Below are 15459 nucleotides of genomic sequence, written 5' to 3' on the forward strand. Positions count from 1 at the left end.
TACTGTAAATTCAGAAATTAATGCGATGTTTTTATTAATAATGTGACTCCTTGAGTATCGCAATAATAAGAACTCTGATATAGGATACATATATATGTATAAAGCTTTTCCTTAAATCAAAATTATTAAACTCAAACTTTTGTTAATCCTTAAAAAATTGCAATAATAAATGCACGCAGTAATTTCTGAATTTTCAGTAACAGTCTCGGTAAAGTTATGTTCAAACAGTGTGACCAGTAACAAATCGTTCTAGGCTATTACAATACCCCTCCTTCCCAGTGTGGCTGGACAATAGATAAACATCTTTTTTATTTCCATATTTTACTGATATAAAATATTTATCACAGATACTTTTAACAACTAAAACAAACATATAATTGCTGTAAAGATACTAAAATAAAGAGGAACCATATATGTATTTTTTTTTTTCATAAAGGATCAAATAAAAATAAGCTTCTAAAGTTAAAAAACATAAATTTCAAAATATTGAAAAAAAATTGTACTTATACTTTGAAATATTCATATAAAATTAAACATATGGATCATGAATAGTCTTTTTGAATTGTATTCATATTGTTCACACTGCATACATTTCCATCAAAATAATTCTTTCCACATAACAGGCTTTTGAATGGTAACATTTACAGATAAAGTGATTGTTCCTTGCTTGTGTAGAATGTTCTTATCATCTTTTCTTGATTACTCTTTATCCCTTGCTTAATTCCAAGAACTCAGGACTTTCAACCTTGATCTGCTTTTTTTGAAGGTTCGTGCATAATGTCTATTGTCATTTTTTATGGATTGTAAATTTCAGCTAATCTATTTCACATGATGCTAGCAATGATTGCAGTGCTTTGGCATAAGCTGAAAGGTAAAAGTAAAAGTAGAAATTATTATTGATATCACAGATGTTACAATACACAAATGCAAGAAGAAATTTTTGTAAGTTGAGTGTATGGGGTGGGTGTGCTATCTTGATTTTGATGAAAATGAAATTTGGCTAAATGCTGAAGTGCTTTAAACAACTGTTAAAATATAGAACTTCTTTTAATTATGTATTCTATTTGTCTTGTTGACCTGTAATTCTTATTAAGTCTTTCTGTACCTACTGATTTTAAGGGTAGTGATAACTTTTCATATTCTATCAAGTACTGTGAATTAATTTTTTTTTAAATCAAGCAAGCAAAATATTCATACAAAATGTTGTTTGGTAATAAGAGACATGAACATTACTGTTTCGTATTCAGAGACTTAAATATATGATGTATACCAATATTTACAACTATTAGGAAATATTATTACTATGAATGGTGTTGTTATAAACTTCCCATATTTTTTTTAAATGTTTTTTTATTTTATAGTAAATAATTTGATTGTAAAACAATATGAATATTTTTATAACTGTATCAAAACTATTGACCTTTATGATTTTTATAAAATACACAATTATTGGCACATGTATCAGGGTTTGTATCCCATAGAGTTTCTCCACAACAACACATAGCTGGGAGAAGCTTCCCTCTAATTCCTATCCTTTCTTTTAACTGATGTTTTAATGCTTCCACAAATCTGTAAAGAGAAAAAATCTTGTAATAAAAATAAATGTTTGCCATCATGTTTGTAGAATATTTAACTTCTTACAAAAATAATTTATTGACTGGTATTAACTGAAGGAACAAAATTGCTTCTAAAACAAACACGGACACTTGCTTAGGATATCATATTTTCTCCTTTTTAAAATATTCTTTTATCATCATTTAAGATATCACTAAAAAAGTAAAAATATCTCAAACCTCAATACAATGTAACACTAAGAATGAATATGCTACATACCGTCTAATATTTAAGGCTATACCTTTCATCATTTTAATTTATTGAATATTATTCTTATATAGGAATAAAAAATCTTGTTTACAAAACGCTAATTGAGCCTATTATATTAACTCTGGCACATGTTACAACAGAACTAATCTGCAGATGGACAAACTAAAGCTAGATCACCTAATATAAAAAACGAGATATGGTATGATTGCCAATGAGACAACTCTTCACCAAATGACTCTTACAAGTATGTAAGAACTTTCATATCTTCCAATTGACTATTAGGGGTTGACCCTATCCCTCTTTTTAAATATATAAACTTCTTATTTGCTTTATTTGTTTGATAGTGTTAGTCCACCTGGACCAATGAATTGAAGTTTAGTTTCTATTTATTAAAGATGTGTCTAAAATTTATACCTTTCCATTTCTCTCTGTTTTCTGATTCTCTGTTCATTTTCTTGTACTTTTTGGCGTACATATTTATGTTCCTCTATTTCACGTACTAATAGTTCTAGAGCTGATTCTCCTGTTAGAGGATCTCTTGGTTCTATTAAATCCTTTGCTGCAGTTTCTTGCATCTTTCTTTCTTCTTCCTTATCCTTTTTTAATCTAAAATAAAACAAAATATTTTTACACACCACAAGAATAACCAAAAAAATTCTGCACCTACCCCGAAAAAAAATATTTAAAAAAAAAAATAATCAGAGATCATTTCCTTAATGAGATGTGCTATAATGTCAAGACTGGCTTTCATGTTTTCCCTCATCCAATAATATTTAAGAAACCACAACAATTTCATGGAACCATTGACTATAAAGCCCTTTCTACTTTCAAACACGGAAATCTTTATATTTAGCATCTAAATAAGTTTTCTAACTCAGATCATTTTAAATTACTGTCAATTCAGAAAGAATACATTGTGCATTTATTAATGTAATTTATATAAAAATAGACAAAGATACTAGACAATCTACTACGATTTTAGGAAATGTTGCATACAAATGATGCTACCGAAATTTAAGAAGAGAGATTTAGTTTTTTCAAAAGCTATCCCATGGCAAGTTTTGATATAATAAAAGCTGTGATTTTTTATCACCTTTTAAATTTTTGGTTGTTTTAAAAAAAATGTTTAATATGTACAGCACAAAACAGCAGCATTTGGAGCAATATTTAGATATAAAATGTTTCTGGAACATCATTATAGTGCTCAGCATGTGTGACTCTGTATTGCAAAACTTTACTTCTTTCACATCACTTTCCTTAATATTATAAGACTAAAAGATGTTGATCTATTAGCATTATTTGCTGTACTTAACAAGTTCTTTGTCTTCCAGGTAAACACAAAATATGATAAAATAAATATAAAGTTAAAGTACTATTATTCATGAATTTGAATATTTGTGTTTTTGAAACACCATTGATTTGTTAGTTTTTAAATTTGTTTTCAAACTTTAAGCATAAAATAGTTCATGGAAAACACGAATTCCATTAAATATTAAAATGTGTGGTTTTGAAAATCCATGACATATAAGCATCTCACAAATAAAAACATTTTTCATTTCTGTTATTCAAACAAATTACTTCAATATTCTTTTCCTGTGTTCCTGACGTCTAATATTTTCTTTAACTTGTTCTCTCTCTAAATCCATAAATAGTCGTCTGTATGTTGCATGTTCACTTTTCTGTCGTCTTTTTTCTTCCTCAGACTGAACCCCATTGTAAATATTAGGTACCTGCTTGACTCTCGGAACATTCCTCATAACTTGTGTTCCTTTACACGTTGTTGCTGAAAGAGAAACAATGAATATTTTATATTTCTGTGGTGATTATCCCTTATTAGATATATATATATGCTAATTACTGCTATTTATATACAGCTATCTGTTAAGGTTTTAATGAAGTACAAATGTATTAAAAGATAATATATTGAAATTTGTGTATCCGTGTTTAAATAATGAAATCTAGTGGTTATTGTAGAGGTTATTGGCTATATTTGTATTTCGTTTGATATTTTTAGCATAAATCAGGCCTGTGATTTTCTCTTTTGAATTGTTTTACAGTTTGTCACACATACTATATGGTATGGGTTTTGCACATAGTTGAAGGTTGTACAATGCATTAAAGTTAAATAATTTACATCTTCATCCTTTGGTTGATTGGCTATCATATTATTACATGAGCTTATTACAAAGCTTTTGTCATAACTCCTTATACATTTGTGTAACAGCAAAATTTAAGATCAAACACACTAGTTTATGTTAAAGGTTATATTTATGCAAATTTTCTCATTATTGTAAAAAACTTCTGTATTTTATTTATAACAATACTACTAGACAAAATACAATTTTACCACTTTTTCTGCTAATCCTCTCTTCTCTTGTTTCTCCTTTACTTGGTTCCTTATCAAAGTGGACAACCTTCAACCTACTTGTTTCTATATTTTCTTTTTCCTCATCTGTCAACACAGTGTACAAATAGTTTTAAATTCAATGTCTTTATAACACTGCTTTTTATAAAAAAATAACCCTTTACTTGACTTGAACTTGATACAATCTGTATAGTCAAACTATAAAATAATTAAGCTTTAGAATAATTATTGATAGGTTGAATCATAGGTATTGTTTTTGTATAGCACCAAAGTATCAAATAAATCCGCGATCCAATGTCACTTAAATTTTATCATGTGCTTAATAGTCCCAACAAATATTAGGCATTATGAAAGCCTACTGTGTTTTTAAGAAATAATGGTTCCTCATTATTATTTCCTCAAATTTTAGAGACCCCACCCCCTTTTCATAAAATAAATGTACTATAAGAAAAACAAGGTAAAAAACATAATAAAACACAAATGTTCTTTTAAGTAGTCACATTTGCCTGCAATCATGTCTCAATTCTTATGTATTATCATAACTACTCACTTACTTTAAATCAGTGTATGAGGAAAGCAAAATGCCTACGTATAGGAAAACATAAAATGTCTTAAAAACAAAACAATACCTTTTATAGCAAATTATTAGATGCTAAATCTTGTAAAATCAACAAAAAAACATGTACAGGAGTTTGTACACCATGGCTCATTAATATATATTTTACCTTGTAAATCTAAAGACTCGCTATCTTCTATATCAAATACTTCAGGATCAGCTGTACTTCTGGAAGCAGGGTGCTGTAACATAAACAACATTAGTCAACCAAAATGTATAGATACATTGCATGACTATGCTTTAAAAGTCTTTTGGTCCAAAAAGTCCAAATTAAATAAATATTCAAAGTGAAACAAATTGTAAAGGGTTTGGAGGAACTCTTTGGTGCCTACTATTACTGCTCTAAGAGTAAAAGTGTAATGTTGGCTGCCAAAAACTAAGTCCACTTTATCAGTAAAACACATAAAAAATTAAACAAGAATAAAATATTTCTTCAGTTGTTATTTTGATATTGAAGTAAATTCTGTCCAAGTTTCATAACATTCCATAAAGGTTAGACAAAGTTATGTTGTCTTAAATATTTAATCCCAGACTACCTTAATAATAACTGCCAAAAAAAGTCGATTTATCAGTAAAATAAGGAGAAATTTTGCATCAGACAATATCTCTTAATCATAAAAAGCTTCTTACACAGTTTCATAAAATCCATGAAGTTTTTACATTCTAATAGTTAAATATGGAAAAATAAAAAATTAAAATTAAAATTAAATTAGAAAAAAACCTTCTGTTTGAGTTTCATACTATTCTTATTTTACTTATTTTAAATTTAAAAACATCTTCAAAAATCTTTTGAAGATGTTTTTAAATTTTATACTTAATGAAGCATGCATTCAATGTAAAAACTTCCCTTATATTACAAAGTATGAACAATTTATTTGGTTAATGTCATGTGAGTCTGAAAATGTTAATATGTCAGTGTCAAGATTTATAAGTACTTGTTTTGAAATAAGAGAAAATTTTCATTCCAGTAACTAACTAAATATACATGTAGTAGTGATTTTATTTTTATGTATTAGAGAGGGCTAATATTCTATTTTATTTATTTTCAAACACCATCTGGTATGGAGTATAGTTATTTAATCATTTATTTTTAATGAAATATATCTTAAAAATTACTATATAATTAATACTATATATATATGTATATGCTCGGAAATGGGCCCTTTAATTGGATTCAATAAATATTCTTATTCTTATTCTTCTTACTATTCCATGAAGGTTTGACAAATGTTTAATCTGATTTTTTCTGATCACAAATATTTTTTGTTAGTCTTACATCTCTTGTACTTGAAACTTTCCATACACCTCCAGGTAAATCATCTGCCATGAAATCATCAGTAATTATTTGTTTCTTTGCCAACTGTCTTCTTGCTTGGTTTGTTAGTTTATGAACCTGAAAAAAATTATTCCTTAATATAGATAGTTCCAACATGACAAAAGATAAATTTTGAAACTAAATTGATAATGATAACTGATCAAATTTCCAATTTTTACAGATATCTATTAATTAATAAATCAAAACTAATCATTGATTTGTCATTATTTTATTTCTATTTTTGTAGTTAACACTGTTTTATCTAAAGACTGAAACATAGACAATAACACAATCCAAGATACTTAATGACAATTTCATTCACCGCTTAATGTCAAGTTTAAAATATAAGGACTGTTGGAAAACTAAGTTTGATATTTTATTTCAACCATAATAAAATGCTCCGCAGGGCGCAGCTTGATACGACCGCAGAGGTCGAACCCTGAACAGTTGGGGCAAGTATGGACACAACATCCAAGCTTGATACAGCTCTGAATTTGGATTGTGATTAAATATTTGACACAGCATAGGTTTCTGACACATAATGAATGTGGTCTAAGAACTTAAAAATTCTAAATTGGACATTCACCTATTATGGTCCAATATCCAAAATCTAAATACATGGTTAGATTCAGCATATCAAAGAACCCCAAGAATTCAATTTTTGATGAAATCAAACAAAGTATAATTTTGGACCCTTTTGACCTCAATGTGGACAAAGTTGATAACGGGGCCCAAAAATCAAAAATCTAAATACATGGTTAGATTCAGCATATCAAAGAATCCCATATATTCAATTTTTGTTGAAATCAAACAAAGTTTAATTTTGGACCCTGATTTGGACTAACTTGAAAACTGGGCCCATAATCAAAAATCTAAATACATGTTTAGATTCAGCATATCAAAGAACCCTAAGAATTCAATTTTTGTTAAAATCAAACTAGGTTTAATTTTGGACCCTTTGGACCTTAATGTAGACCAATTTGAAAACGGAACCAAAAATTAAGAATCTAAATACACGGTTAGATTCGGCATATCAAAGAATCCCATATATTCATTTTTGATGACATCAAACAAAGTTTAATTTTGGACCCTTTGGACTTCAATGTGGACCAATTTAAAAACGGGGCCCAAAATCCAAAGACTTAATACACGGTTAGATTCAGCATATTAAAGAACCCCAAGAATTCAAGAATAAAACCCCATTGAAATTGGTCAAGAAATAAGCAATTTATACGAAGTATCTTCTTTTGCACAATACTGTGCAATTGAATATTTCTTGCTATTGCGCAATACTGTACAATTGACAATTTCTTGCTATTGCGTGATATTGTGCTATTGGATATTTCTTGCTATTGCGTAATACTGTGCAATTGAAGATTTCTTGTGCAATTGAAAATTTCTTGCTATTGCACAATACTTATTATATAATAATTTACACATCCTGTTTGGTGTGTATCTCCTACCATATCATTATTATTTGCTTTTAAATATAAATCAGAAATAACCAACTTAAAATGGAAAATTTTAAAAGAAAAAAAAAAGGGAAAAAAAAAAAATCCCCCCCCAAATTTTTTGAACCCCCTTATGATTCATCACCCCCAAACTCAATCCCAGCCTTCCCTTTGTGGTATGGTACCTTGCAGTACAATTTCAGAGAGATCCATACACTTGAACACAAGTTATTGTCGGGAAACTAGAAAAATGTGTTTTTTGGCCCCTTTTTAGCCCCAAATTCCTAAACGTTTAGGGCAATTACCCCCAAACTCAAACCCAGCTTTCCCTTTGTGATATGGAACCTTGTAGTACAATTTCAGAAAGATTCATAAACTTACACACAAGTTATTGTCCTGGAACTAGAAAAATGCTTGTTTTTTGCCCCTTTTTGGCCTCCAATTCCTAAAATATTGAGGCAATTACCCCCATCATCAATCCCAGCCTTCCCTTTGTGGTATGGTACCTTGCAGTACAATTTCAGAGATCCATACACTTGAACACAAGTTATTGTCATGAAACTAGAAAAATGCTTGTTTCTTGCCCTTTTTTTGGCCCCTAATTCCTAAAATTTTGAGGCAATTACCCCCAAAATCAATTCCAGCCTCCCTTTAGTGATATGGAACCTTGTGGTACAATGTCAGAGAGATCCATACACTTACACACAAGTTATTGTCTGGAAGTTACAAAAATGCTTATTTTTGGCCCCTTTTTCCTTAACTGTTGGTACCATAACCCCCAAAATCAATCCCAACCTTCCTTTTGTGGTAAAATTTCATAGAGATCCATTCACTTAAACTAAAGTTATAGTGCGAAAACTAATGTGTCTTCGGACGACGACGCTATACCAATGTCATACCAATATACGACCGCAAAATTTTTGCGGTCGTATAAAAATGTGCACTGTAACCATTCAGTTCAAGAATTCAGATTTATTTATAGACGAATAACTTTATTATTTTTACAAAATTATTTCAAAAAGACAAGCTATTTACTGGATATGAACTTTTTACTGGAAGCAAACATTTTCCTGTAAAAAGACTATTAACCTGTTACTTTTTTTCGCCTCATGAAATAGTTGGTGACTTGGGAGACAATTAACTTGTTAACAGTTATTATGTGTATAATAATGTATTTGACAAGAATTCTAATTGTTAATATGTTTAGAACATCTATGAAGTTGTGATGCATTTATGATTTAAGGACCTTAATTTCAGGCTTATCAAGTAAATTATGCAAAAAATTGTCTTCTTTTTCCTCTATAGTAATACTTTTTTTCGCCTCATGAAATAGTTGGTGACTTGGGAGACAATTAACTTGTTAACAGTTATTATGTGTATAATAATGTATTTGACAAGAATTCTAATTGTTAATATGTTTAGAACATCTATGAAGTTGTGATGCATTTATGATTTAAGGACCTTAATTTCAGGCTTATCAAGTAAATTATGCAAAAAATTGTCTTCTTTTTCCTCTATAGTAATACAATGTACAACATACCACAAGATTTCAATAATATATATCTGAATGAATTTATCTGCTCTTAGTGGTATTTAAAACATCTAATCTTCAATACAAAAATGTTTGATTAAATGTGAAATCTTGTATATATATATATATAATTACCTCATTTGTCTGATCACAGAAAGCTCTATAATCTGTGCCATCATCTTGCAGTCTTCTCCCTATGTAAACATATTAAATGAAACACATTTCATTGACAAAATATTAAAGTTACATATACATGCATCAACTACAAGAAGAAGAATTTTATTTTCCTTTCATTCAGATTAGAAAAGAACATACCTTAATATGTTTTAGTAATTAAAAATATCTGTTGATTTTACTTTTTTCTAAAAGTCCACATTATGCATTGTTAACGCAACTGGAAATCTTATAATCATAAAGTGAAAAAAAATATCTGTAAAGTAGCTCTTAAATTTTGAACTGTTAACTGCAGGACATAAAATCATTAACTTTGCAGCATTTTTTACAACATAAGTTTCCAATATACAAAATATATTACCATCTGGAGCTGACTTTGGCCTCATTCCCAATGAAGTATTATCCTTTCTAACAAGACAGCTATCTTTCCGATGAGCCATATCACCAAAAGCACTTTGTCTTACAACTTTATGTTCATGTTGAACCTGTAATATACAATGCACTCCATAAATAAAGAACAAGTTTTTTTGTCCAAAGTGAAAAACAATGTTGACCAATGAACAATGAAAAAAGGTTAATTTTCTTTCTGTATCTGACAAGTCTGATACATGCTATTTCATTTTTTAATATTTTACTGCATTAAATGTTTCCATGATTATTTTCAAACATGAAGAATATGCGCATATTAAATGAATAAATAAATATTTGAAAAAATTTTGGTTATAGCAATTCTTTTAGTTACAAACAAATGGAATAAATACTTATTAAAGATGCCAGGCTTATAATTTGGAATGCCTGACAGGTGTTTTGTCTACATGAAACTCATTAGTGCCCTTGAATCAAATAAAACAGTGAACACAAGTATTTGAAGACAACAAAAGTAATTGTACAACAGCTGGCTACATTCAAACCTAACTTGTGCCTGTTATTTCTATTTCCATTATTAAGATCATTCCCAGCTGTTCAATACTTAAATATAACTTATTCATCTAGACATCTACACATGTACATGTAGATGTATATATTAAATGATGGATGTGTGGACACGGACATGTATATTGTCTGATTGGAGAATGTTGACAATTTGTACAGGGGTGGATTCTGGTGGGTGTAAGCAGGCACTAGCCACTCTAAAATCTAAAATTACTTTATATTGTGTTGTGTGGTAGGCAAAAGTGGAAACTTTTCTATATTGAAATAGTAATACAGATACTCGAGGAAGTCGCAAAACATGAAATATTCAAAAAATATATAAAGGCACTTCGGGGGGCAATAACGAAAAAAAAAAAAGAAAAGATTTTTCTAAAATTTTCAGGGTTAATATATATATAGATTCTGGTTATGATGTGATGATAATTTTGCAATTACGCTTTTAAACTATCTCCTATATTTTTTTTTAAATAACAGTCAAAATCTGCAAAAAACTATTGCAGGGGCATTCACTCCAAAGCACTTAACAGGTCAATAAATTTTCTCCAAATTTCAGGGTAGACACATCTTGTCATGCTGAACCTTTTGCACTTACAGTACACTTTTAACATACATGTAGCTCCTATATTTTTCACGTTTCCAGTCAAAAACTGCAAAAATTATTATTTCTGGGGCAATAACTCAAAAGCATGCCCAATTTCTCCAATATTCAGGATAGATTCATCTTGTCTTGCTGTTCCTTTTTGCAATTGTACACTTTTAAAATGTGTCCTATAGTTTATGAAATAATGACAAGGAAATGTCAAATAAGTAAAACATTTCAAGGGCTATAACTGTAAAACAGGTGGATAGATTTTTCTAAAATTTTCAGGGTAGACAGAACTTGTGCTGTATTTTCCCCCTATCAGCTTCTTTCTATTTAGTTCATGTATAGTTTAAGAGATATTAACCAAAAAGCTTTAGTTTGTTTTCAAACAAACTCTTTTCCTCACTGTGGCATAATGACACAGAACACTTATGCAAACATACATTGTATATCTATTGGCAGTTAATAAGCCAGTTATTCAAATTTTTGTTTATATAATGAACACTGATCATATCTTTCTGCTTTATTCAGAAAGATATGATCAAGGATTTGCATTGTATATTAAATGAGTTTGAGTGTGTATTACATGTATTTTAGTTCAAAATACAAATACCATGTACCTTTTTATGGGTGAATGCAGCTAAAGTGTCCATTTTTTTATATACATGCCCATCTATGTTCAAATTCTAGCTGGAACACTAGTACTGTATAGTATAGTAAAAAGTAATCAAATTCAGTAAAAATACAAAATGTGATCACTTCTGTCAACAATGCTGGCAATTAAACTTTAGAACAGATCTAGAGTACATACTTGAATTGTACATTCATACATGAAAGTTGTTAAACACAATTAATCATACCAGTGTTCTAGAATTCCCATTTCCCGTCACCCATGGCAAGTTGATTTAGGTCACGGGAAAGTGGAAATTCAAACCTTTGTTGTCCGTGGGCAAGTAAAATTAAATTACAGAAACTTCCTATTCATGCAGATCAAACGGTCGATGAAACAATTGTATTCTTTTATTTCAATCAAAGTCTCAAAGCAAGATCATTGTTGTTGGTGTAAATCATGCAGGGGTTCTAAAGTCTAGGGGAGAGAATCTCAGAAACGTGAGCACGTGTTTCGTGATCACCGTCATAAATACGCTTGCTAGCTAAGCAAGGAAAATCCGCCATTTTAAGCATCCATCTGATCTAGACTCAAAAAATTAATATCCGGAATGCAAACGGTAAAAGATTTAATATCCGGATCTCAAATTCGTGATTTTTTGCTTGTAATATTATCACTATTTTGTGCCAATACATTTGAATTACTGATGTAATGTCACAAATAGACATGTGTCAAACTAAAATTAATATATTTCAAAATAAAATTTATATATTCCATCAAATGTTTTGTATATCTAGATGAACATGATATTGAATTATCAACACAATCACAAGCTAGTTAGACAAACTAATTAATTTCAAAGGAAATAACATTTTAGTTCATAATTTCAAATTGAACTACATGCATAAACATGCATTAAAAGGAATAATAAAATTATGAAAACATTTTCAAAATAGTATAAAATTAAGGGAAAGTTCATTAAACTTGTGGGAAAGTGAATTTTTGATACCAACTTTCCCGTGGAAAGTTGCAAATGTATAAAAATCCTAGAACACTGCATACTTTTTATTATTCTAATACAATATTTTTAACAAATATCAACTGCATTACATTTGTAATACCAAACTTACAGCTTTAATTGTGTTGTCTTGCTGTTGCTGCCTTTTTGCCTTTTCCAGCATACTGACTCTATGTTTGACGTCTTCCCTGAATCTTTTCAGTCTAGCATTTTTCTCTTCTTGCATTTTCTGAATTCTTTCCTGTTCTTCATGGGCTGCATGCTGTAATTAAAAACCTTTATACTTATATTTTAAATAACACTTATTACGATAGGTATTTCAGTACCTTTAAACGGCTGTCTTTTGACTTTCAATGGACAATTGGTTCAGTAAAGATGAAGCATTTACCTGACCAATTTAAATTTTTACTGGACCAAATAAATCTCAACAAACATCTACAATAATCATGATAACTTTTTTCCCTTTTGTCACATTGGGCGTCAATACAAAGACGCATCTACATGTATGTGCCTTAAGGAGAACCCTGATTTTTGCCATTAAAAGATATTATATATTAATATTGCAAGCAAAAAATTAAATGCTTACACAGCACTTTCCTTATTAAACAAATGTTAAACTTTATCAGGTAAGCTAGAAGTCTCCAAAGTTTGTAAATGTACATTGTTTTAAGCCAGTGAGTTTAGAAGTCGGACAACTTGATTTATAATGAACACGTTAAAAAATGATAATGTAGAGGCCTGTTTCATTCATGTCCTACATTTGTAATTTAATAGGCTGTACATGTTTTTATATGGTTTCAAATTTTACAGCTGTTTATACACTATAGATTTTGCTCATTATTGAAGCCATACAGTGTACTATAATTGCTAAATTCCACATCATTTGGACTCTGTTTCATAGCTGTTCTCTGACATTCGCAATCATACCAAATCTCATTAATTTAAATTAAGAGTTACATGTACAATGTAGCTGTACAGTATAGCAACTGATATATTTTTGAAGTTTTCCTAATAACCTTTTTAAAAAATGTAGGAGTTGTTGGTAAGAAAACCACTAACATATTTTTTTTAATTGGTGAAATGAAATTTCACCTGACAATTAGTCTTACTTGGGGGACGACCTTTTGGTATGGTACAATGTAATCTTGGGGAGGGGGGAAGAGGATTTTTTTCAGACAGAATATTCATTTGCACCTTTTGCAAGTCTCGCTTATCTTTACTAAAATAATTCTTCCAAATGTAAAGCATGAAGTTCAAATGGATTCCCAGTTGTTAGAAGCCATCACAATTTAAAAGATACAGAAACCATTAGAAATTAAAGAATACATGTACCAACAGAAAAAAAGAAATGGAAAAGAAAGAAGGCTCTATGCCAAATGCACTTGTGGCGTCAAAGCTTAAATAATAGCAGCATGTAAAGAAATAAAACAATTCGATTACCCACCCACATGATCAGACATGTCGACTTGCAAGATTTTTAGTGCTTACCACCGCTTCTGATGAATAAGCGCTTGCTGGTTGAACCCAAGCACCAACAGCGCGGACTTCAACATTTCTGTTACCCATTACGTCTGTACTGATAACAGGTTTACATATTTTTCTAAGCCCATTATTGACATTTTTCACAGTAAAGGTTTCTTTGGACTTTTTAGACGCCATTTTGACGCTTTTTTTGTGTCTACATCAATTGAATGTTTGATCTAGGTCAATTTGGCGATCAAGCCAATTCCCCAAACCATCCACTACCGTAAAGAAGCACAACAAAACATCCGGGGGGGGGGGGGGGGGGGGGGGGGGGGGAATGATAGGGGCCCGTCCCCCCTTTAGTGGGAAAAAATTGGTTGAATATATAAGGAATCACGGAAGCATAACTGGAGTGGCCCCCTTAGGTCAGTTAGTGCCCCCCCTTTATGAAAAGTTCTGGATCCGCCACTGGTTATAGATTTCATAGTTAAGTTTTAAGGTCTAAAGGTACACCACCCTTTGTATTATAAATTGTGGTAAGTTTTTTGTCTGTCTAGTTTATACTCTTCCACATACTAGAAGAATTTGAAAGTGATCTCACGGTTGCGATCATCGGAATAACTTGTTGGTCCTTCTTCATAAAAGATACACACAATTAGTTCTGTATGGGCTTTAAATTTCTAGCTTGGCTATACTGTTAGTTGTTGCACGCTAGTATTGTCAAAACATTGAATTCCTATGGGTAATAACTTTGTCGATCTTTTTCTTTACTGTTATGGATCCAAACTGGCAAAACTTTACTAAGATGAAATAAAAAAAAAAAACTGAAAATCAGTTTAATAATTGAGATTATTAATAAAATGAATAGCTGATGCAATGATGATGTACTTATTATTGACAATCCGCCGGTTTTATTTAAACATTTTGAATTTATATAAGTATCTAAAAGAAATTCAGATCTAATTGAAGTTGTACAACTAGCTGCTGCTAGAATTGTATCTGGGCTTCGAAAGGGAACACCTAGATGGAAAATATACAAGGAGTTAGGTTGGGATTCAATCCAGAATAGGCGACAGAAAAACAAATTATCGTTTCTTCATAAAACCTTTTCTGGAGATATTCCTAATTATATTGCTGCTGATGTCTTTGGTTGCTCAGATTTAAGTATTGACGAAAACACAGAGATATTTACATATGTCCAACAATATAAACATGAAACTGGAAGATTTTTATGATATTTGATGTTATAATATAACTGTTTAAAATTAGTCTATAACCACAGTGTACCACTCTTTAGTCTTAATTAAAGACAAACCAATGATCTAACACTAAAACAATCAATTGTGTTAGCATCTTTTTGCAAATAAATTTATTAATATTCTATTTCATATTTTCTATTAATAATATTATGTTATTAAAAAAATCAAGAAATTAACAGTCTTTGTAATAAGACGGTATACTAAATTACTTATATATTGCAAAATAAGCGGCAATAATTCTTATTATTTATACAAATAGAACAACTTTGTTGCAGTGAGTTTTTGAATTTGAGTAAATATCACTTAAAAGATTTAT

At 30.1% G+C, this 15459-nt stretch overlaps 1 protein-coding gene across 1 annotated transcript; it reads right to left on the bottom strand.

Moving 5' to 3' along the window:
* Positions 1 to 303: 303 nt before the first annotated feature.
* Positions 304 to 14087, bottom strand: LOC127735328 (coiled-coil domain-containing protein 15-like). The gene is made up of 11 exons (XM_052245480.1): positions 13909 to 14087; positions 12533 to 12682; positions 9638 to 9761; positions 9238 to 9296; positions 6082 to 6198; positions 4915 to 4987; positions 4172 to 4276; positions 3403 to 3607; positions 2239 to 2430; positions 1421 to 1569; positions 304 to 864 (listed from the first exon to the last, which is right to left on the bottom strand). Exons 1-11 carry the CDS (start codon positions 14077 to 14079, stop codon positions 815 to 817), a joined length of 1395 nt encoding a protein of 464 aa, XP_052101440.1. The 5' UTR covers positions 14080 to 14087; the 3' UTR covers positions 304 to 814.
* Positions 14088 to 15459: the final 1372 nt, after the last annotated feature.

Source organism: Mytilus californianus, unplaced genomic scaffold (assembly GCF_021869535.1).
Source record: "Mytilus californianus isolate M0D057914Y unplaced genomic scaffold, xbMytCali1.0.p SCAF_3, whole genome shotgun sequence".
Taxonomy (NCBI): Eukaryota; Metazoa; Mollusca; class Bivalvia; order Mytilida; family Mytilidae; genus Mytilus; species Mytilus californianus.